This window comes from Polistes fuscatus, unplaced genomic scaffold, assembly GCF_010416935.1.
Source record: "Polistes fuscatus isolate 324 unplaced genomic scaffold, CU_Pfus_HIC Scaffold5, whole genome shotgun sequence".
In the NCBI taxonomy this organism is placed as follows: domain Eukaryota; kingdom Metazoa; phylum Arthropoda; class Insecta; order Hymenoptera; family Vespidae; genus Polistes; species Polistes fuscatus.
The window spans coordinates 4264181-4288146 of NW_025113129.1; the positions used below are offsets into that span (position 1 = coordinate 4264181).

Genomic DNA, 23966 nt, shown 5'->3' on the forward strand with positions numbered 1-23966 from the left:
TTTGTTTAAGCTTAGTACTTTTGACCGAAGACGTTCATTACTTTGCTCTTCGAGTTGCCGATCCATCTAGTCCTTGGACCAACATAGACATAGTAAAGACTTTTTCTCGCGTTATGTGAAATGTCCGAGCGTAATTCGTGTTCGCAATTAAGCCTGTTGTTCCGAAAAAATGCGGAATTTTCACGGTCGGCGCGTTTAATACGTGCGCCGAACAAAACAAGGAAGCACATTGAAGTAACGTAAAAATTAATCGAATGAAATTCTACGGCCTAGTCTAGTGCTAATTTTTATCATAAATTTTCGCTAAGGATCCCATTGCTTGAAGACTTGAAAATTCAGTACGCTTTTAATAATAACATCGAAATGGCTGATGATTCAAGTGTACGCGTTGCTGTACGGTAAGTTGGATCAATTTTAATATCAAATCTTGCAAGAGCTCTATGTCACAACTTTCAGCTTACAAATCTTCTCAAATATTCATCGTAGCGTTCTACTAACGCGTACGTATTCCTACATATATCCATCAAATTGCACTTTTTCAAGGATACTTTTTTATCGATATGTCTTGTCATATTTTACTTAAATATTATTCTAGATTATTATTATACTTAAATTTAACTATATATAAATAATTACATTTTATTTTTATTTTATTTCTAATTATTTTTAAAATTACAACAATCAGCTGTTTTCTCTTGCAGCTTTCGTTACTTTCACTTTTTTAACGTTATCAACGTGGAAGATTTTTAATTATGAACTTTTTGTTCGATATTGTTTGTATCTTTGAGAATATTGTACAAATATTATACGAATTCTTAATGTCAATGGTAAAAAGTAACAAATAATTTTATTAGTTCTTTCAATGCTTATCTTTCTTTTTCTTTGTTTTTTTTTCTCTCTTCCTCTTGAGAGAAAATTTTATTCCGATAATTTTATACCGATATCGATATCGATTCGATACGAATAACAAATGTTTAAAGAAATAATAAAAGCTAATGGCTTTTTTTATTAATACGTCGTAATATTTAATATATAAAATAAAAGAATAAAAAAAATATTTTGCGCACATAGGGTTTATATTGCGCTATTTGCGGTAGCGTCTGTTACAAATTGGCGCGACAAACACACGATATTATTGATTTGTCCGCATGATGCTCGCGAAAAAAGAAAGAATAATATATATACAAGAATTTCGTTTATAAAACATTCAAAAGAGAATGTTGTTTTTCTAATCTAAATAATTATCATTTACGTATAATAAATCTTATCGACGTAATATTAATTATTTTATTTGTAATCGACACCTATCATATTCATTGTTTATCCAGTAATTATTCTAGGCGTTGTCATATTTTCTACGCAGCTTTTAAATGCTAAATCGCTTGATCGCATAATATCTCCTTATAAGAAACAAGCGTGTGTAGGTTTTATTGCCGGCTGCGTAACGAAAACTCAGGTATCTGGATACTTGATTTTCGATGAATGGGTCGCTTCCTCCCTTCTTCCCCCTTTCTTCTCCCGTAGTTCGTAGTATGTCAGGTTTATACCAGCAGGTTTCTGTTTATAGTATACTTATATTTATTTTCTATGCGATGATTATTATATGTAGGTGTATGTCTTCTTCTTCTTTTTCTTCGCGAAGGAAAAAATGCGACCTTCTAACTTTTTCTTATGGATCGTTTTCTGTCTTGCATATACGAGAATAAAAATTATATCAACGTTGTCAAGTGGAAAATATATTATCTTAGAAATTATACCTCTATTATCTTTTTATATACGAATTGAATAATAATGCAGTTTATTTAAGGGATGAATTAGTATTTCAAAATTAATAAAAAAATACAATTAGATATTATTAAACGTTGTTATTAATTTTAATTTTCGTTTTAATTTGAATAAAAACTTTTTTTTTAATTAAAAAAGTTATATTGATATTACAGAATAAGGCCTCAAGTAGCTAGAGAAGTAATTGATATGTGCCGGATTTGTACTCAAGTACCTCCAGGAGAACCCCAGGTCTTTCTTGGACCAGACAAGGCCTTCACTTATGATTATGTTTTTGATACGGGAATTGGTCAAAGTGTTATTTATGACACATGTGTTGCTCGCCTAATAGAAGGTGCTTTAGATGGATACAATGCAACTGTACTTGCTTATGGTCAAACTGGTTCGGGCAAAACATATACAATGGGTACTGGTTTTGATGTAGAAGTTGATGACAATGTTGTTGGTATAATTCCTAGAGCTATTAGACACTTATTTAAAGGAATAGCAGAAAAGCAAGACCGTGCTCGAGAACGTACACAAATGCCACCAGAATTTAAGGTTTTATTCTTTGATAATATTTTTGTTTACCACGTTTGTTATGAATTATTGATATAGTATTTTCTTTGTGAACAGGTTACAGCACAATTTTTAGAATTATATAACGAAGATTTAAAGGATTTATTAGAACCAGGTGGTCCGAGAGGTGGTGCACGAATTCACGAAGATACAGCTGGCAATATACATTTAGCTGGTGTTGAGCCGAGAATTGTAATTAGTCCGGAACAAGCATTAGAATATTTACGTTTAGGAGCATTGTCGCGTACAACCGGTTCCACGCAAATGAACACACAATCTTCAAGATCGCATGCAATATTTACATTGTATGTTAAACAACAACGATGCATCAGAGTGGAAGATCCGGATGCTGACGTGGATACAAGCGGTACCGAACCAGCTAATGAATTTGAAACTTTAACAGCTAAATTTCATTTTGTTGACTTGGCTGGTTCAGAACGACTAAAGAGAACAGGTGCTACTGGAGACAGAGCAAAAGAAGGAATATCTATAAACTGTGGATTGGTAGGTATAACAATATCTATCATATAAATAATCTAGAATATAATTTTCATTCTTTTACGATCATAGAAATTTGTAACTTTATAGTTGGCACTGGGAAATGTCATTTCTGCGCTTGGAGATAAAGCAAAAAAAGCATTACATGTACCCTACAGAGATTCAAAATTAACTAGATTACTGCAAGATTCTTTAGGAGGTAATAACAAATCTACAATGGATAAAAGAACTTCAAAGATATATTCACTGATTAAATTTCGTGTTTACAGGCAATAGTCAAACTGTTATGATAGCTTGTGTTTCACCAAGCGATAGAGATTTTATGGAAACTTTAAGTACTTTAAAATATGCGAATAGAGCTAGAAATATAAAGAACAAAGTTACTATTAATCAAGATAAGAGTTCAAGAACAATTGCTTCTCTTAGAAGAGAAATACAGCAGCTTCAATTAGAATTAATGGAATATAGACAAGGTATCTTACACATCACACACAAACACACACATACACACATATGTATATAAATGTTTTGTCTATATTTGCTATTTTATTCATATATCTTGATTTCAGGGAAAAGGGTTGTTGGCGAAGATGGTATGAACGATGCATGGCACGAAAATCAAATGCTAAACAGTGAACTACAAAGTCTTAGAACAAGAGTAAAAGCACTCTCTGAAACAGTCGAGGCATTGACTGCTAAAAATGTACTTTTATTAGCAGAGAAAGCAGCAGGACAATGGGTATCTGCATCGGGTGGAGGTGGTGAACAGGTAACTAGCTTGGTCCAAGGATATGTTCAAGAAATAGAAGAATTACGAGCTCGATTATTAGAAGCAGAGGCTATGTATCAACAATTGAAAAAGAGACAGATGCAGGTATGCTATTATATATTCGCAACAACAATTATTATGCTATTATTATTGTATATTCTCAATTATTTTTGACTAAATATTGCTTACAGGTAAATGCTGCAAATCCATATGGAGATAGTTCATATATTTTACAAAGTGATTCGTCGACAGTTTTAATTGATGCTAAAAAAGAATTACAAAAAGAAGTAGAAGCATTGGCAGCTTTAAAAGAGCAACAAACGCAGAATGCTAATGTTACAAATAAGGCTGTGGATGAAGCAGAAATTGATGACACAGAAAACGGACAAGAGTCTATTAGCGAGGATGATTCCGATGATGATTCAGATCGTAAAGGTATGCTTATTAATATTGTGTATATTATTAATATCGTTTATATTAATTTTTTAATGGTTGTTTCAGAGGAAGATGAAGAAGAAGAAGCTATGGGCCGTGAATTAGAAGCTTTAACGTCAGACATTGATGTTAAACAACGTTTAATTCAAGAATTAGAACTTTCTCAAAGACGTTTACAATCTATGAAGCAACATTATGAAGACAAACTTGCTCAGTTGCAAGCACGCATTAAAGATACGCAAGAAGAAAGAGATAAAGTATTATCTTCTTTACAACAGCAGCCAACGCAACCCACTGAAAAAGTGAAAAGATTAAGGGACGAATATGAAAAAAAAATATCTGCCATGCAGAAAGAAATGAGGCTTCTCCAATCGGCGAAAAAAGAACACGCGAGATTACTTAAGAATCAATCTCAAAATGAGAGTAGATTACGTGGACTTCGAAATGAATTAGCAGAGATGAAGAGAGCTAAAGTAAAACTTTTAAATAAAATGAGAGAAGAGGCTCAAAGACATAAAGAAAATGAATTAAAACGTAATAGAGAAATTGCACAATTACGTAAAGAAAGTAGAAGAAACGCAAATATGATTAGATCTTTAGAAGCTGATAAAAGGATGAAGGAAGTAGTCCTTCGGCGCAAACAAGAGGAAGTATCGGCCCTAAGAAAAAGAGATAGAGGACTCAGTCAAAAAGTGGCTGGTAGAACACCGTCCAAACCTATTAATCCAAAATCATTGAAACAACGGTGGCAAACTTTTGAGAGAACTATTACTAAACAAGCATTGGCAAAACAAGCGGCAGCTGAAACAGAAAGAGAAATGGAGAGATTATTGCAGGAGAGAGATGAATTAGGTAGAGATTTGGATAGATTACAAAAACAGAGAAATACTATTGCAACTGGCAGAGGGGATACTACTGATATCGACGAAGAAATCGATAATTTTAAAAGTAAAATAAGTTATCTACAGGTAATAGTGAATTTTATTTACATTCTTGATCTATCTATTTATAAAGATATTATAATCAAGGTGATTTTTTTAGGATAGCATAGCCGAATGTCAAAGAGATATGGTAGAGATGGGAGATGGTGAAGTAGAGAGTGAACCTGGTGTTGAAGCACTGATTTCCACTATTCGTACCGTAGACGAAGCTCAATATTTATTAGAAAGAATGTTGGCATTTACAGTTGAGCAAAGTTGCGTAGCTGCACAAAAACAACTTGAAGTAAGAGATATGGAATCGCGTTTAAATCAAGTAGCACAAGAAAGCAACGTGCAACATCAATTACTCGAACATGTTTTACGTGACAGAGATCTTTTGTCTCTTACAAATAATCATAATACAACGACATATAGTCCTCCTAGCTCAAGAAGTTCGTCTCCTGATAAGTAAGTAAAATAATTTTTATTATCTGACTAATAAATTTCGATTCATAGATGCATCTGCTTTAATTTCCAAGCAGAAAGTAACAAATTATTTTAAATTCGTTTTCTATAGTACAACAAGCTGTAGTTAAGTTAATTTCGGCCAGTCAATATATAAATTATTACTCAATATTATAATATTCAAAGCTTGCCCCTATATAGTTTCTTTTTTTATTTTTATATTATGTCTATATATTCTATGTATAGCAGTGAAAGTTACAGTCAAATAATAAATATGGAAGAAAAACAGCGAAATAATAAAGTGAGGCGAAGAACAACTCAACCTCAAGAGCTTCTCTACGGAGTGCATGCTAGTCCAGAAAATTTCAAAGTAGAAGATCAAAATCAAAACCACAATCATCCGCTCACAAGGGTACCCAGTGCACCTGGTAGCCTAAAGTAGGTTCAGCTTTTAGAAAAAAATGCTTTGTATTAATAATCATTTTTTTTTTAAATCATCTTGCTAATTATTTCTACTTTTTGTACTTTGCTACTTTTATACTGTAAACATTCAAGTACACCTCATCTTGTCAATTTTCTAGAGGATTAGTATTTACTAGAAGTCAACATAATACAGGTGTAACTGGTGGATCACCAACTTTGAGTCGTCGTGATAGTACGTCACCTCGACCACTGCGACGTCCGCTTCATCCTGGAGGAGGTTCTATGTGAGTGATAATTCTGCAGTACATCTTTGTTCTCGTATTTCTTATTTATCTTTGTCTCAATGCTCTGTTATATGCACGGTGATCTTCCTGAAATGAATTTACATTCAATAAATGGGTGCCTTTCACAAGAGTATAACAAGATGGATTATAAATACAAATATAGTGAAAATAAATTCAATATTTATTTAAATTAAATTAGAATGCATTTTGGTAAAATAGAATATAAAGAAGAGAAAAAAAAAAGAAACTATACAAATTCCAACATCGAAATACGATCGTGTTCGGTATTTACAAAAAATAATATATTGCCTAATATACAGAAAACAATATTTCTGCGAATAGTAACAAATATACGATTTATATCTGTGAAAATGAAGAAAAAAAAATAAAAGTTAAAAATAAAGAGAAGTTTTTCTTTTTTAATATCGTAAAGTTTACTTTACTTTTACAGATATAAATTTGTATTCAATTCTAAAGTAATTTCGTGTAAAATGAATTTAAATTACTTGTTGATTATCATAAGTTAATATTATCAGGTAATGTTACTAACATATGTACCATATAGAAGAAAATTATGTATTATACAACATTCTCTAGATTCTATTTGTTAAAGAACACTGCTAATATTTGCTATTATAAGTATTATAGTTATAAACTAAAAACATGTTACCTTTTTGTTTTTTATATACAACTTTATTAATATACAACATTCATTTTGTGCTTTGCATCACATTATGATGATAGAATGATCAGAAATTGTTTACATGTGTAAAAAATATAAAATTTGATAAACAAAAAATTTCAATTTGTATATATTTAAGATTTACTTTTGTATCGTTCGGAGTTAATAAATAATTGCACAAATAATCCTTCCATAATACTGTGCAGTAACAATGTTTATATAAAGTCCTCCTTTATACGTTATAATGCCTTTATATAAATATTCTATATCCAATTGTTCATATAATTGTATGTGCTTTCGCTTATCTTTTAACTCTAAATTGCTAAAAAAATTTACCAAACTGATACAAAATATTAATATTTCATGTTATATCATGACATTATCGTTAACTATGTTGATTTACGTCAAAGTAATTTTTAACTTATTTATTCGATAATTGACTAAGTCATATACTTCAAACTTACACGTACATATATGTATTTTTAATTGATTATATTGGTTTTAATTATAGTACTTACTGTGCACCCGCATGCATTGTATTTAAATACGATGAAGGCATGACTATTAATTGGGATTACAGCTGATTACTACCAGCTAACTAACATGCTAACATAATAAACACCTCAATTAGGGAACAGGTAGCGCATACGGATATTTCTTCACCACCTGGTTCACCAACGACATACCGACGTTTCAATAGTCGTGAGGAAAATGTTTTCTCCAGACTTACTGCTAGCAGACAACCAATGTCTGTAGATCCACAGCCTATGAAGGGAATCATTTCCCAATATCAGGGAAAGGTATTTAAATTCATTTAATTAAAGTTATTTTATGAACATATAAATATATTATTCAAAATTTATTATATATTTTAGGCTCAACCTCGAGCAGTTTTACAATGTTCTCATATAGCGGAGGGACATAGTAAAGCTGTTTTGACTATTTATGCAACCATGGATTTACTTTTTAGCGGATCAAAAGGTGAATATTAAATAGTGATATTTAATATCTTATTTTCATTAAATATAATACATTATATATTCATTCTAATGGAATAATTGTGTGTATTATTTATTAATTGTAGATCGTACTGTGAAAGTATGGGACTTGAGAACCGGAATTGAAAATTTAACGCTTAGCGGTCACCCAAATAATGTTGTTGCAGTTAAATATTCTGCATCGCATCATCTATTATTTAGTGTTTCTGCAGCGTATGTTAAAGTATGGGATTTACGAGCTGGTAATACTTGCATAAAAACTCTTTTTTCATCAGGCCAAGCACAAAGTGGCCCAATTGCTTTATCGACTCCGTCTAGAACACTACAAGTACCTGTGGGTGAAACAACGATCAATGATCTTGTATTAAGTTTAAATGAACGAGAATTGTATACTGCGTCTAGTGATAAGTGAGAGTATGGGATATTCGTAAATTGACATGCAATGGTAAATTAAGTACACCTCACACAGCAGCTGTTATGTGTTTAGCCATTGCTGGAAACGGCAGAGTAATAGCGGGCAGTAAAGATCATTTGATTTCGCTTGTTGAACCTAATACTTCTGGTCTATCTGTAAGTTTAGCACCACCACATTATGATGGAGTTCAATGTTTAGCTACAAGTGATAGTACTCTATTTTCTGGTAAGTCCTCATTATTGTACATTATTATGTTAATTATATAACATTTCTAACTAAATGCTATAATATTATAGGTTCAAGAGATATGTGCATTAAAAGATGGGATTTAGGTAAAATGGAATTAGTTCAATCGTTAAATAATGCACACAAGGATTGGATCCTGGGACTATGTACAATAAATGATGGTTCCATCATGGTGTCAGGGTGTCGTGGTGGTGTTTTGAAAGCATGGTCTGTTCCCAAAGATCAAACAGGAGAATGTACTCCCATCGGGGAAGTTCGAGCACACGGATCTGCAATTAATGCTGTCATAACTAATCAACAACATATTTTTACTGCTAGCAAGTAAGTTCGATACATATATTTATATATACATATATTTTATTTTCATTGCTGCACCCTAAGCACTATTCACCTTCTTGAAATATTCTGCACCCGTTGAATAAAGGTAGATTTTATATTATTCTCAAGTAAATAATTTGACAAAAAAATGTGCTTAGGTTCAGCTCATTTAATAATATCTTGAGTGAAATAACAACTTGGATGTTGATTGCAGCTCTGGAGAGGTGAAGCTGTGGCGTATTCCAGATTCCTCTTTAACTATGTCTATTTCCACAGTTTCTCTCTAACTTACTTTATTTTTCTGCTGCTCGTTATTATGTTTCCTTTATTTTTTATTGTTATGGTAATTCACTTACATATTGTACTGCATATTTTACTAAAATATTTCTGATTTTCGTAAAAAATTCGAGTATAACTATTGCTTATATTTTTTTTTAATTCATTAATTTATTTATTTAGTTGCATTTGTTGTCTTGCTAATGTTCACTGGCTTTTTTTGTGCATAATCGTACACGTATATACGCTTTGTTTTAAACATCATCAGTGATATTTAAAAATTCGTAAATCAATTGTATATTTAAAATTTGTTTGATATAATTTTATTAAATAGAAAACAAGAAAAAAACATATATATTTGTCTTAATTATAGCAGTAAATGTGCTATGATAGTTCTATATTAAAATGTATTAATCTTAATGTTTATTCAAATATTGTATATCCAAAATACATATTGGAAATAAGCTTTGTTTTTGTACATCATTAATACTAAAAAGAACACTTCCAAGTTGATGATAATTCACCCAAGTTTTAGTAAATTTGTTGTGTGTAATAGTTTATTGTCTTTGAAAACATTTATTATGCCTAATGGAAATGAAAATTAAATTTGATTTTTATTACTTTGCTTCTATGTGGTACTTTGCATGGTTACCGTGTCAACGCAAAGTGATGGAACTGTGAGATTGTGGAGCTACTATAAGAGAGATGCAAGAACTTTCCAAAGAAGCAATTCACTAAAAAGTTAACACTTTAATATTATTGGTTAGATTTATTTTATATTGTATTATAGGAAATTTTAATCTAATTTATTATTATTATTATCATTATTATTATTATTATTATTATTATTATTATTATTATAATTATAATAGCAACATAATTCTATGATTCTATAAATCATAAGCAATTAAGAAGACAATTAAAATAATATACAGTTCACATAAGAATGAATTGTGCTTTTCTTACTATTTAATATAATGCTATATTTATTTTATATTTACTATTCGCATCAATTTTTAGACATTTTAGATCTGATAAAAGAGAATTTTTAAATTTATTTCATTCGAGTAGAATTTTGTAATTTATTAGAGAAAATGTACGACCTAAATAAAATCTTTGCCAAATGCTACAAAAATAGATAAAATCCAAACTAAAAAGTAAAATTAATAACATTATCTAATAAGAATAGTTTGGTATTATCTAGCATTTATTTTATTATGAACATTAGGGTGGTAATAATAATATATTTATTTTTAGTACAAACAATAATTGTTGGTTAATACTGTACAGTCTGAGATCTTTGCAGGTCCCATGTACTCGATATTGTCAGGGTTGACTGTTATTCAATTTTCTTCTAAAAATTAAAAAGAAAACAAAAAATAAGAAAGAAGAAACAATATTATACCTTAAGCCTTAAATTTTTAAATATGTTTGCAACAATGAAAGAGAAAATAATAATAAATGGAATGTTATAACACATGCATTTTTAATTATTTTGAGCTTAATATGAAATATAAAAACACGATAGTAAATGTGAAATATTTTTTTATATACCTCTTCTTTTTTTTGTGCGCTGTAAGAGATTCCTGACCACTGTCATCTTCACTTTCATCTTCAGATTGACTAGTACTACTACTACTACTTGATGAACTACTCGAAGAGCCACTCGAAGAATCACTGGCTACTCCCGTATCTTCTTTTACATCTATTGTTTCTGCAAGTGCTGCAAGTTCTGCTTCTTTATCCCTGAGTACTTTTAACCATTTACGCGATAATTTTGGTCTTCCACGTATCTAAAGAAATTATTTAGAATATATTTTTACGTGTTATAATGAATAAAAGAAATGCATTGATTGCTATTTTACCGTTTTATGCCATACAACTGGAAAATTAGTACGAGAACAGAAATTCTGTGTAACTGCAATAGTTTCATCCAAATTCAACACTACGTGCCACCAACCACCTGGTACAAAAACCGTTTCACCAGGATTTTGTAAAATCTCGATTGGTAAGCAATTTTGAGGCCATGTAGGTAATTTTGTACGTGGATAAATAACAGAAAACCATGTTATAGCTTCGTCTCTTTGTTTTCCACCTTCACTTGCAGTTACTTTTAAAAGCTCGCGCGGAGTATGAGTAGGAAAGAGGCACCAACGTTTATGACCCGAAATTAGTGCATTCCAAGCACTAGTTCCTAATGGATCTATGTGAATACCTGTACCTGTTACATACAAGCAATTTGATAACATCTGTTTATACATTAATAATATTCAGATTCTTATATAACATATACCTGATCTAGCAGGTCCCATAACAAACCATCGATATGGTGGTCTGCGATGTTCGCCAGCATGTTGAAAAAGATCATCGCGGAAATATTTGGGAATAATATAATCTTCTAATAATTTTTTTCGTCTAGGATGTTCACCGAATGAACTATCGAAGATATACAAAGGAGAATCATCTTCATTGTTAAGCATATATCGTACATAGTACTTCATCTTCATTTTAACGCTATATCCTTCGTTATCTTCTCCACATTTAAACTTTTGGTTTCTGTACTTTTTAACTAACCTCTGCATGCCGATAGAATATTATTGGAGTAAGTCTAAGTACAAGTTAATATTTGTTTACGATATAACATTAATTTTATTATGTTTTAAATTACCTCTATAGTCCACTTATGTTGGGCTTTCCAACCATTCTGAACACCTTGTATTATCACAGGCTTATAAGGTTTTTCATATTTTTCAATAAATTCTTCTGTAGTTGCAACAGATTCATCTATACGTTCTACGTTATCTTGAAAATTCCAGAAAGTTTCAAAATTTTTACTGTAACCGTGCTGAGTCCAAGCAACTTTATCTCCAAGTTCTAGAAAAATATTACTCAACTTAACAGCACTGTATTAGCATATAAAACAGTTCTATTTTTTTATCTTTAGAAGGCTAATAATAAAAAATATACTTTATGTAGACCTTGAACAGATTGCAATCTGTTATTAGAAATTAGAAATATGTAGAAATAGGATTATATTAATTATAATAATTGAAAAAAATATATAGTATGTTACATCATGCCCAAGGTCTTACAAGTACAAATTAATCTTAAAGTTATTAACGATTTTGATATTTGATTTGTGAAATATGTCTAAGATTAAATACAAATTCATATTCTTTATCTCTAATAATACATAGAAAGAGACAAATCTGAGAATTCTTAGAAAAAATACTCTTAACACGTTAGTAAGTAGGTTAGAAATTGAATTGTTAAATTTATTCACCTGGTCTTGCTTTCTTTTTAACTTCCTTAATTCTTTTCTTAGCACGATGATCCAATTTTAGTTCCTCCGTCATGATTATTATAATATCCTATTAATTATGCTAATTACAATAAAATTATTTACAAGGTTTAACTTGAAAAATTTTACACCACACCGTCGTATCGTACACAGTGATAACCGCGACTTTTAGTTCCTTTTATTCCCGTAAGGCGTGTCAAAACATTAGTCGATATTTTCAGATCGCTAGAATGCGAAACGATAATGCAAGTGTAGTTCGATTATCGAAACTAAATCTTGAATGTTTCATTTACAAAAATACTTAAACGTTACTCTATCAAATGTCAATGCCTTGTAAATATTTTTCCATTTTTAATTAACACAGGAATATTGGCACAAGTAATAGAACGAAAATATTTAATATCGTTTTGCGTGTACACTTGAAATTGTTGTAAGAGGCGCTGACAATCGCACCTGAATGGCCTACGTGACAAATGTCACGTTCATGTGGCATATGTACGATCCTTTTAAAGAGCAACAAGCCACATCTGCTTGAATATGTATAAGACCATTTCGTATAATTAATATACAAAAAAATCTACATTTACATTTTTTATTAAAAGTAATGCGTTATTTTGGAATAAAGATTTATAATGAATAATCATTTGTAAAAAGGTAAAAGATTGAATGAAGTAAAAAGAAAAAAAATATTCCTGATTCGTTAAGTCTCGACAACGGCAGTTAGTACCGCTGTTCTGGCGAAGTACAAGTATTATATACATGATCGAAAGTTCAACGGTTCGATTCGGCGCATGCGCAGATGTAAAAGAAGCTTGCCTAGTGACGAAAGAGAGAAAAGAGAAAAGTAGGGGATAAAGAGGTAAGAGGAGAAGGAGCCGAGCGCGCAACGGTGTATACATGTATATACATATATATTATACATATTACATATATACATATACTAACATAGAAGAGGAAGAAGAGACACGACGCCATGTTTTGATATCGTCATGCCCCCTTCTTAAAGTTCTACCTCTTGTATCGTTTAATAGTCGTTCGTGTCAGTGTTTTTTTATCGTTACTCGACATAACTCCGTGGCATTCGCATTCGTTCATCTCATTTTTATCTATTTATCTTTATCATTCAATCATTTTTTTTCTCCCGTTCCATTTGGAGGTGCTTTTTTCTGATCTATTGTCAAAAAACGTAAGATTGCATAGAAAGCACGTGCGATAGAACCGTCGACGTATATCCTCGTGGTATTTATGCAGTTGTCTGCACATTGTTCTATTAGTGCTGCCAAGTGGTCAAGTTTAACTAGGGACGTTGTATAATGTAATAGTGTGATTTGCTTGTAATATGGTGCTGCCACTGCTGGTGCTGGTGCTGCTGCCCCTATAGCAACTGCTGTTGCTAGTGGTGTTGGAGTGTTGTGTGGAGGCGCCCGTGTCTCCTCCGTATCCCTTTTCATGTCCTCCGGAATATCAGCGCTAGCAGAGAGGGGGGGTTTACCAAGCGTCGTCTACGTGGTGCTGGTGTCCTAGTGCGGGAACGAGTCGATCTATCCCCTTTTTAAAGGGGGGACTACGGCCACGGCGGCCGTTTTCACTGTTGTGTTACGATTACGTCACGCGACGTGAGCCTTGCTTTTTTATCTCGAGGTTTTAATCGTCGCTACCACCGTTGCTGTTGCCGTTGCCGTAGCTGTTATCGTCACCGTCACCGTCACCGTCACCGTCGCCGTCGCCGTCGCCGTCACCGTCACCGTCGCTGTTGCGTTTCTTTGCCTAAGGAAGGAAGTAGGAAGTAGAAGTGGAGGAAGGGAATAAAGAGGGAGAAGACGGTGGGGGCGGTGGCGGAGACGGAGGAGAAGGAAGACGACGACGTCGAGGACGGTGACGCGAACGACAAGAGGCACGAAGAAGAGGAGGAGGAGGAGGACGACGAGGAGGAGGACGGGTCGTCGCGTAAAATGGAGCTGCGCTTGCACTCACCAGCCGGAGCAGAACCGATAGTTTATCAGTGGCCCCTCACCTCCGGATCAGGATCCGTGAGTATAATACGCGCTCTTTATCCACAATGCATAAAAATACATGCTTCCTACATTTTCTCATTTCGCATAAGACAATGCGCGCCTTTTGGACGGATGAATTCACTTTACATCTTTAAACGACCATTTTCACAGCTGATAACACGACTTTCGAGTTACTCATTGCATATTACTTTTTTACTTACATTGTTATATTCAGTTTTTTTTTCTCTTGCGTGAGTAAGAGTTGTTTATATTTTGATTAATTGGTATCAAAATGCTCCATAATTGCTTCAATCTCTTAATTATATTATCATGTTTTATTTAAGTTATTTATAGAAGGAAACATTACACTATTCTACAAAATGATAATGTTATCTATGTGGAACTATGTTTATGTATATATAAGCACATTTACAAAAAATAGATTTTATAACCCGCGAAATAGAAAGCTTTTTTTAAACATTTTGGAATGCTTTCTTTTCATTTTACTTAATGCTACAACTTATTAAGTCATGAAATATTGTAAACATTAAATACAAAATCTGTTTATTGGTTACATCTTTATGTAGTGCAAATATTTAAAATACTTTTTATTCCAGGATCGTCACGATGGAGCATTAGACGTTGTAGAAACAATGAGATGGGTTTGCGATGATTTACCTGACTTAAAATTACCTTTAGAAAATAATGTTCTTTGCAATTACGATACAAGAGATTATGAAAGTATGAAAAGTTTATGCGATAGATTTAATAGAGCTATTGATAGCTTGGTACAACTGGTAAATATCATAAAACTTATCATACAATTATGATTGTTTATTATGTTTTATGTAATACGTTATCTTTTTTTATTTCTTTATAGGAAAAAGGCACTAGTTTACCATCGCAAAGATTAAATAAACGTCCAAGTAGAGGTTTACTTCGACATATACTTCAACAAACGTATAATCAAGCTGTAGTTGAGCCTGACAAATTAAATCAATATGAACCATTTTCACCTGAGGTTTATGGGGAAACAAGTTTTGAACTGATATGTCAAATGATCGATCAGGTTGATGTTACCGAGGATGATGTTTTTGTCGATTTAGGATCCGGCGTTGGACAAGTAGTTCTCCAAATGGCAGCAGCAACTTTATGTAAAATTTGTATTGGTGTTGAAAGAGCCGATGTACCTTCGAGATATGCTCAGGTAATATAAACTAATTATATTTCTTTATACAGCTGTATAAATGAAATGATTTATTGTATATTTTAATGTTTTTTGTATAGAGTATGGAAATAAATTTTCGAAAATGGTTAAATTGGTTTGGAAAAATATGCGGAGAATATCGTTTGGTGAAAGGTGATTTTCTAGCAGATGAGCATCGCGAGAGCATTACTGGTGCTACAATTGTATTTGTTAATAATTTTGCTTTTGGACCAACTGTAGATCATCAGTTAAAGGAAAGATTTGCTGATTTACGAGATGGCGCTCGGATAGTATCCTCAAAATCGTTTTGTCCGTTAAATTTCCGAATAACGGATCGAAATCTTAGTGGTAATTAGTTGTTTCTTTACTTTTCATTATATTTAAGAAACATATCATTAAAAAATGATATTATATATTTGTTTCGCAGATATTGGTACCATAATGCATGTGTCTGAAATGTCACCACTAAAAGGTTCAGTTTCATGGACAGGCAAGCCTGTGTCCTATTATTTACATGTTATTGATAGAACTAAATTAGAACGTTATTTCCATCGTTTGAAAAATAATAAACAAGGTGGCTTAGACGAAAATTCTGATTCTGTGATAAGTAACACTGCCAGCAATAGTAGTAAGATTTCTAATAGAGGTGAAAGAAGCGACAGAGCCAAAAGAGATCTTTCCAGACAGTTAGATAGTCCTAATCATTCAGAACAACAAGGAACAAATAGCGATTCTGATATGGATGAAAATAATATTAAAAATCGTCGACAATCAACTAAAATTCGTAGGAAACTAAACAGAAAAAGTGCAAATGGTATATCAAGACCTCCTCCTAGAGGAAGACAAAGAGGAAGAGGCGTGAAAAGGGCTAGACCTAAGAAAGCTATTAATATATCTGGACTCGATTTATTACATAGTCAAACATTATTAAGTACATCTCCGCAAGCACTTGGGAAGAAACCACCTCCTGCACCAGGTTGCGTGGATCAACAACTTTCTTCTTTATCCCTTTCTTTACAATCTCATTCCACCTCTGTGCACGAAGAACTCAGTATACCACCTGCTCCGTCCGCGACTCCATATGCTTTACAAATACTTTTGGATTTATACAGGTATGCTTTCTTATTATATTATATTATATAATATTATATAATATACATATATATATATATATATATTTTCCCTCTCACTAGTCAGTCTTCCGAAAGGATATCTAACATATATATATATAAGGTGTACAACATATAATATTATTTGTTATTATTTCCAGGGACCAATTCATGCTTATGCTAGAATCTATGAGAACTCCTACTTACAGAGTATCTGTTAATGCAGATATTTTAAAAGAGAGGGAAAGAAATTCTAAACTACAATCGAGAGCAGCACAATTGGAAAAACAAATAAAAGTATTGATCGATGATAGTGTAGCACTTTTAAAAGCCAGAATGACCGAATTAGGTATAAATGCTACTTCCCCTGGAGATCTTCTAGCAAAAGCAAAAGAAATAGTACTTAGACACAAGCAATTGCAAGCTAAAGCAAGTAAACTACAAGCTCAAGTAGCATCTATGGAATCAGAACAAACGAGATTAACGGCACTTAGACACCAAGAATTACAAGAAAAATACAACGGCCACACTAATAGCGTTTCTAACACACAACAACCACATATTGACGAGTATATTGAAAGAAATATCTGTTACATTATCCCAGCGCAAGAGATTGCAATTACAGGTATGCCAGATTTGTTTCATTTTAATCCTCGATTATGATTTGACTCGTGGTACTTTGTTTTTTCGTTCTCTCTTTACTAGCAAATTGAGAAATTTTCTAAATTTCACTACTAATTTCACTAAACACAATGTATTGATAAGTAAATTGCGAAATCTCGTCGATTGACTGCTTAGGAATATAGTCGAGTAGTAACATATTTTGATATAACAATATATTCAAGTCTCCTTGATTAATCAGCAAGAATTGTTTACATAAATTAGGAGTGCATTTCTCAATTCCAGGTGTCTAAACTGGAGCATGAATTGAATGTATTAGAAAGGGCTAGTAATGAAAAGCAAGTCGCTGCTATTGCTCAACAACAAAGAGATGCAATGAACAATAAACATTCTCAAAGTCAACATCATCAGCAAAATGGAAAAAGCGGGTCTACCCGGAAAAATAGAGAAGGACGTTCGAAATCTCAGGAGTGGCCTGATGTTCCAGATATCGGCAAAATACAAGAAAATAATCCGGAAATTTTAGCACAGAAAATTTTAGAAACTGGAAGACAAATAGAAGCTGGGCGAATTCCAAACAGACAAAATTCTAATGTTAATAATAATTCTAGAACTAGACTGCCTCAAGCATCTCTTAGTTTTTCTACGACATCGTCATGCATTTCATCATCGCAATCGCATTCAAATATTAAAGAAATGATAAATAGAACACAAGAACCACCTAGGGTAGCTAATTTTGAAGATAGATTGAAAAGTATCATTACAAGTGTATTGAATGAAGATCAACAAAACCGTAGTAAACAACAAATGCAGTTGCAAGTGCAACTGCATCATTCTGACACGGATAAAAAGCGAGGCGTGTTACCGCAAAATGTTTCTACTCCTGATTATACGCAGGTAATTTGAATATTACTTTACTATTGTATCAAATGCAGAGTTCTTATCTAAAATCTTATTACTTCCTTGAAAATATTTTAATTACAGGTTTCTCCTGCAAAGCTTGCACTTCGACGTCACCTCTCTCAGGAACGTCTCTCTTCACATCTAACTCCATCCGATAGATCGGCAATAGATTCTAGACAATCTGGTCATGATAATCGCATTATTGCTGGCGGAAGTGGATTATTGGGAACTAGAACAATCGGCGATCTTGTGAGTGGAGAGATAGAGAGAACATTAGAAATATCTAATCAAACGATAATAAATGGAACAGTTGACATGAGTACAATGATGAGGCCAGAAACTGTCTACTCTCCTATTAGTCGACCAGCTAGTGCTGACGGAGATGCCGGTTTATCAACTCTTGCTCATGTTGCTAGTTATGCACCTACATCGGTAACAACTGCTACATCTACTCCTGCTAGTACTTCCAGATCATCTGTATTATTTACACCTGTGACGCAACCTCAAAGGTAATATTTACATTTTTCAAAATATCATTCCGAATGTTTTCATATTTTCTTTTTACAGATATACACCTGTACAACTACCACGAGCAGACATTAAACCCTATCACGAATCCTATTTTTCTGACAATCTTACCCAATCGCTTACGCATTCTCATTCATCCTCATCCATACATTCGTCTCAAGCGTCTTCAAATGGCGAACTTTTACCGGTAGAAGGACTAGCAGCCTCTTTACATGCTCGAATTTTGAACAATCATAATGGCACTAATAAAAGTGATCAAGTGCTGCACATCTCCAGAAGGTATAATCAAATAATTGCTAACAAATGATGAATATTTTTAAACTATGCATACGAGTTTCATATAATTTAGAATGTATACATGTATATATTATATTCATGAATATATCTGTTAGATTTCAGCCATATCCTCGATACGCAAATACCAGTAATAGCAACAACAATACTAGTACAAATGGCAGTATGACTACAATTTGTCAGACACAGCCTGCAGTATCTGTGAAAACGGAAGCAGTCATATCAACAGTAAGCACAAGTGGTGCACCTTTAAGTCCTCTCGTAGAACCACATTCCAATACTTCAACTCCTTTGGTTGACGAACCTCAAATGACAACACAAAGACAGCGGAATGGTATTGGTGACGATGGTACGTAAATCTTTATCATTATTTATATATTTCCAATTGACATAATAGAATAATGATATTGTGTAAAATAAAACATTTAGTATAAAAGTTAAGCATAATTTTTTGGACATACTTATTACTAGTTATACAAATATTGTGTTAATTCTTACCAAAAGGATGAGCCTTTAAGTATATATACATAGCAAACACAACACAAATAGAGTATAACAAAATATTATTTTGATTACAAGGCATCAATGAAACTATTTTATAGTTCTTGAGACATCAGCATGAAATAAGTAGATGATGTCATTTGGATTATTAATCTATCGAGAATATTTATTATAAATATGCCATGAATATAATCATATATATGATGTAATATTTTTAAAAAATTTTTATTTTAAAATAATTCAATTTTTATATTAAAATATGAAATAATTAAAGAGTATTTAATTTTTAAATCTATCATCTTGGCATCAAGCTAATGGACTGGACAACTTCGCTTGTATCTTATATCTTATCACACATTTATGAACTAATGATATAGCTGTAAAAATATGATAAATATGCTACTGTTAGGTGTTCTTACATCCTTACTACACAAGACTTTTACTAAACACCCTGCTTTTAATCTTTTTAGATGCTGTTGTATTAGTTTCTGCTATGCATCTTTTATTAGTTTTTATGCACTAATGGTTTAAAAATAATTGTCTATGGTTTACCTTATCTTATGGAGTTGGTACCTGATCTTTGTTTATATTATTTTTGTTGTTGTTTGCTGTATTTGTTAGATGCACTGTAGCTGTTTGTTGGTTAGCTCTGTCACATACTCGATCTCGCTCACATCACCTGAAGCTTGTTTTATTAGAGATTGAGACACAGATCAAAGGGAGAAATCAAAAAATATGGCTGCCTGTGGGTTGGTTCGTGGTTGCTGGTGAGTTTTAACCCACAGGGGTTGTTCAAAATTTCTTGTTGAAATTACAGTTGTTTATTGACATTTTATTATAACATTTTTTCACATTTGCTGCACATATGATTAGTATAAGTTTTTTCCATATATAATAAAGTTTATTGGTTTTATTTATTTTTTCTTTGAAGACATATTTCCATGAAAATAAGCCAAACTCACACATTAAAAATCAGTTTTTATAATGGCTATTAATATAAATTATAAATAATATATTAATATAAAGATTAATGTGTAAACTTTAATTTTTTACTACAATGTGAAAGTACAATTACATAGAAGAGGTATGTAATATCAGACAAAGCATGCTGGCTTGCTCTATGCAGGTTTTATTCTATTTATTATATTTTAGTGGGTTTCTCTATGTACTTGTTGCACGTGCATGCATGAAAATAATTGTATTTTTTGGAATTAAGGTAGTTATATTCTCTTTTGTATATAGAAATATTTTCTATCAAATACGTGAAATAATTTTGACTGGATCTTATCTTTGTTATCTTTCTATACAATATATAGCATAGAATGTGCGATGATTTATTAATGACTGCGGATTTATCACAGATATTATGCTAGAAAGGACAGATATGCAATACTAACATGCATTACATTATTGTAAGTTATACGTTAACTTTCAATCATTTTATGAATGTTATGAATTTTATTAAATATGAAATGTCCAAAAATGTAATCCATTCTATAGAACGTTTTCTACTTTTTGTATAAATTTTGTTATAACAATGTAAACAAATATCGGAAATCCTTATAATCCAAAGGTATATAATCTATAAAATGAAATCTTATATATATATATCTTTTTCTGAGCTTTCCCTTCTAACTCTTATCTGTATAAAAATATTAATTCAGCTAATATTTGCTGAATTTTTATTGATATGAAAAGTTGCAGCGATAATTTTATTAAAGCTGATTGCAGAGAGAATAAACTGTTTTTAAAATATGTAATTGTTATTACCAATATTGCATCAACAGATATGCTGATTACAGCCACTATGGGTTAATGGCTTATTTTTATGAAAATGTTACATCATATCATAATCTAATTAGAATTTTGAATTGTCAAATTGAATTGTTATTTTACAGATGGAGAAACAGATTGGCAAGATCGTATCAGTTCCGGATTTGATCGTTTAGTTGCATTTGCATCAACAGAATTAGACAAACGAAGAAGATCAACGGAAGGTGTAAATACAAGTCCCGATAGTGGATTAGGCTCGGATAGTGCTGCAACAGGACCACCACCTGTTGTTCCTTCTCCTGACGAAGCATTAGGGCCTCCACGGACACCTTCTCCAACTAGTCCCCGTCCTGCAAATCCTAATAATGGTAGTGCAAGCAGTAATTCGTCAGTACCTCTCAAATATCAGAGACAAGTGGATCCCGAACGGCATCATTTCAAAAAAAAGTTTTTTCACAGAGATTGGAATAATTCTGGAAGTACCAGTAAATTTCGTCCCAAAGGAAAAGATTGGGACTGGAATCATTCTGGACAGTGGCCTCCAAACGATGAACAAACATAATTAAATATCTGCTTATAATCAAATATTTCATTGGAAATGGGACGTTTTATAAAATTTGTCTAAAAACATGGTCATCTATGTGCCTGTGAAAACAAATGTAATATTTTCTAGCATCACTGACATTAATTTTATACCGTTATATTTGGATTTTTTCCTTTTTTTTTCTTCTATGGTTTTGTCAACGTCAATTATTAGATAATTGATTCGGTTTGATTTGATAAAAATAATTGACTGAATATTTCGTAGGAAAAATGTAACTTAAAACAATCCTTACAAAATTATCTAATTTAATTTATGATTAATTTATTATTAATCTATCTAATTTATTTTTATACCTTGTAAAAAATCACTGAGTTATAACGTTGCGTAATATTCATATGAATAGAAATTGTAATTTCTATGCAGAATTTGTACGGAAATGAAAAAAGTGTATACTTGAATAATGACAAGAATATAAACAATTATTCTGCTACTACTCAGTGCGCGATCTAACGTACGAACTTTAATATTAGACGAAATTTATTGTAAAGCTTGGTAAATAATTGCCAAACAAACGTGAAAATGTTATACCACATAAAGGACTGTGTACCTTTATTAAGGTATGACATTACACAGTACCTATGAGATTATGCCTTTTAAAATGTATAGTTCATAGTCTACATCTACGATATGGCACAATGTTATTATATATACAATGTATTAGACATAAAAGTCATGTAAATAGTGTGCCATATTTCGTAGATGTTTAGACAAATATGAATGACGAAATAAGGCTACCAAAACCTTTGTGTGTTCGTAGCAAGTAATGGCTGTAAACTTTATAAGCAGCTCTATCTTCCAAGATCTTTTGGAGGACTTTATTCAAGTGTTCACTGTTACTCATAGTGTAAATAACAACAACAAAAAAAGAGCAAGCAAAACACGGTCATTTTCACGACAAAAAATATAATTACTTCCTTTTTGGCACAAATTTACACAAAAATTTGTAAAATTGTGCAAATTATCCAAAGAGAGAGACCACTCCGAAAATTATGAGATTTTCATGCTTTCATTTTTAAGGAGAATAATGATCTAAAAGAAAAAACTACATGTATTAATACAATTTATTTGGAAATGTAAAACTTTGTGTATAAAAGATTCTTAACACGTTGAGCGTGGTATCGGTTCGTGGAACCGACATTAAACTTTTCGTTTGGGCGGTCGCGGCTTCTATTTGTGGTCGCCTTTTTAACATTCTTCTGATTATTTTTTGTTTATACTTAATATACTTATGCATTAGCTGCGTCATTCCCTTTGCCCAAACAAATAGTGAACACATTTGTCACTGCGATCTGTGTATGTTATGTTCTGTTTATAATTTGTAACCGAATAACTCGCCGAATGATTGCTGTGTGCCGCCTGAACGAAAAGCAGAGAAAAAATCGCCTTCGCGTTTAACCCATTAATTATTACCTTGACGAACAGAAGTATGTAAAAATAGCTTCACTTGAAAAGGAATATGTAAAAATGAATCGATTTATATGCACGATTGTAATTACTTATGAAATTATTTAATAATCCCTATATATTAGTAAATGTAGTCAATACGATGTAGGCACTGCTACATTTCGCATGTTACATACACTGCCGAATCTATTAATTTTATTATTGATCATTATTATTTATTGTTTTTATTGGAATATTTTAATACTAAGGTTTTTGTAACAATCAAGCATTCTCTTTTATTCCTACCTTCCATTTAGTCTTTAACCATATTCGCACTAAAGTTATCAACTATTTCAATTATCATAACTAAACTTTTATACAAACTTAAGTTCAATTTGATAAAATGTAATTGTATATAAATATATAAACAGTACTGAATTTAATTTAAGGTACTGCATCATATCAAGAATGGTAAAAAGAATGTGAGTGCACAAAGAAGTATGCGTGGAAGGATTTTTATATTCAATCGCAATCATTTAGAATAGAAAAGAAGACGTTAATAATGTAACGTAATTTTACGACACATCCTTTTTACAGAAAAAAAAAATTAAAATTCTTTACTGAATGAATGGATGGTGTCGATGAGTACAATAATTTCGTGAAATAATTAATAGAT

General features: G+C 31.9%; 3 protein-coding genes across 3 annotated transcripts; 2 read left to right on the forward strand and 1 right to left on the reverse strand.

Annotated features, from left to right (window-relative positions):
* The first annotated feature begins 13 nt into the window (after positions 1-13).
* Positions 14-10019, forward strand: LOC122522396 (kinesin-like protein KIF21A). Its single transcript, XM_043643480.1, is given in 17 exon segments — positions 14-398; positions 1941-2325; positions 2401-2847; positions 2932-3040; positions 3111-3314; positions 3411-3715; positions 3802-4045; positions 4112-5013; positions 5087-5433; positions 5680-5868; positions 6012-6137; positions 7451-7619; positions 7695-7800; positions 7904-8224; positions 8227-8457; positions 8529-8799; positions 9740-10019. Coding segments are annotated over 17 exon segments (4470 nt in total). The 5' UTR covers positions 14-363; the 3' UTR covers positions 9819-10019.
* A 277-nt stretch (positions 10020-10296) lies between these two features.
* On the reverse strand, positions 10297-12948 carry LOC122522399 (bifunctional arginine demethylase and lysyl-hydroxylase PSR). The gene is made up of 6 exons (XM_043643482.1): positions 12356-12948; positions 11741-11946; positions 11366-11648; positions 10938-11293; positions 10627-10865; positions 10297-10426 (listed from the first exon to the last, which is right to left on the reverse strand). Exons 1-6 carry the CDS (start codon positions 12426-12428, stop codon positions 10399-10401), a joined length of 1185 nt encoding a protein of 394 aa, XP_043499417.1. The 5' UTR covers positions 12429-12948; the 3' UTR covers positions 10297-10398.
* Positions 12949-13680: 732 nt separating this feature from the next.
* LOC122522397 (histone-lysine N-methyltransferase, H3 lysine-79 specific) lies at positions 13681-23390 on the forward strand. Its single transcript, XM_043643481.1, is given in 12 exon segments — positions 13681-14403; positions 14985-15164; positions 15248-15574; positions 15655-15922; positions 16002-16686; positions 16845-17250; positions 17252-17308; positions 17590-18201; positions 18289-18716; positions 18775-19014; positions 19128-19378; positions 21429-23390. Coding segments are annotated over 12 exon segments (3969 nt in total). The 5' UTR covers positions 13681-14325; the 3' UTR covers positions 21866-23390.
* The last annotated feature ends 576 nt before the right edge of the window (positions 23391-23966 follow it).

Coding starts and splice junctions, on each gene's coding strand:
- LOC122522399 (XM_043643482.1), bottom strand. CDS start 12,428: ATGACGGAGGAACTAAAATTGGATCATCGTGCTAAGAAAAGAATTAAG. Junction 10,866..10,937: donor CAGTTGTATGGCATAAAACG/GTAAAATAGCAA, acceptor TAATTTCTTTAG/ATACGTGGAAGACCAAAATT. Junction 10,427..10,626: donor GCGCACAAAAAAAAGAAGAG/GTATATAAAAAA, acceptor TTTAATTTTTAG/AAGAAAATTGAATAACAGTC.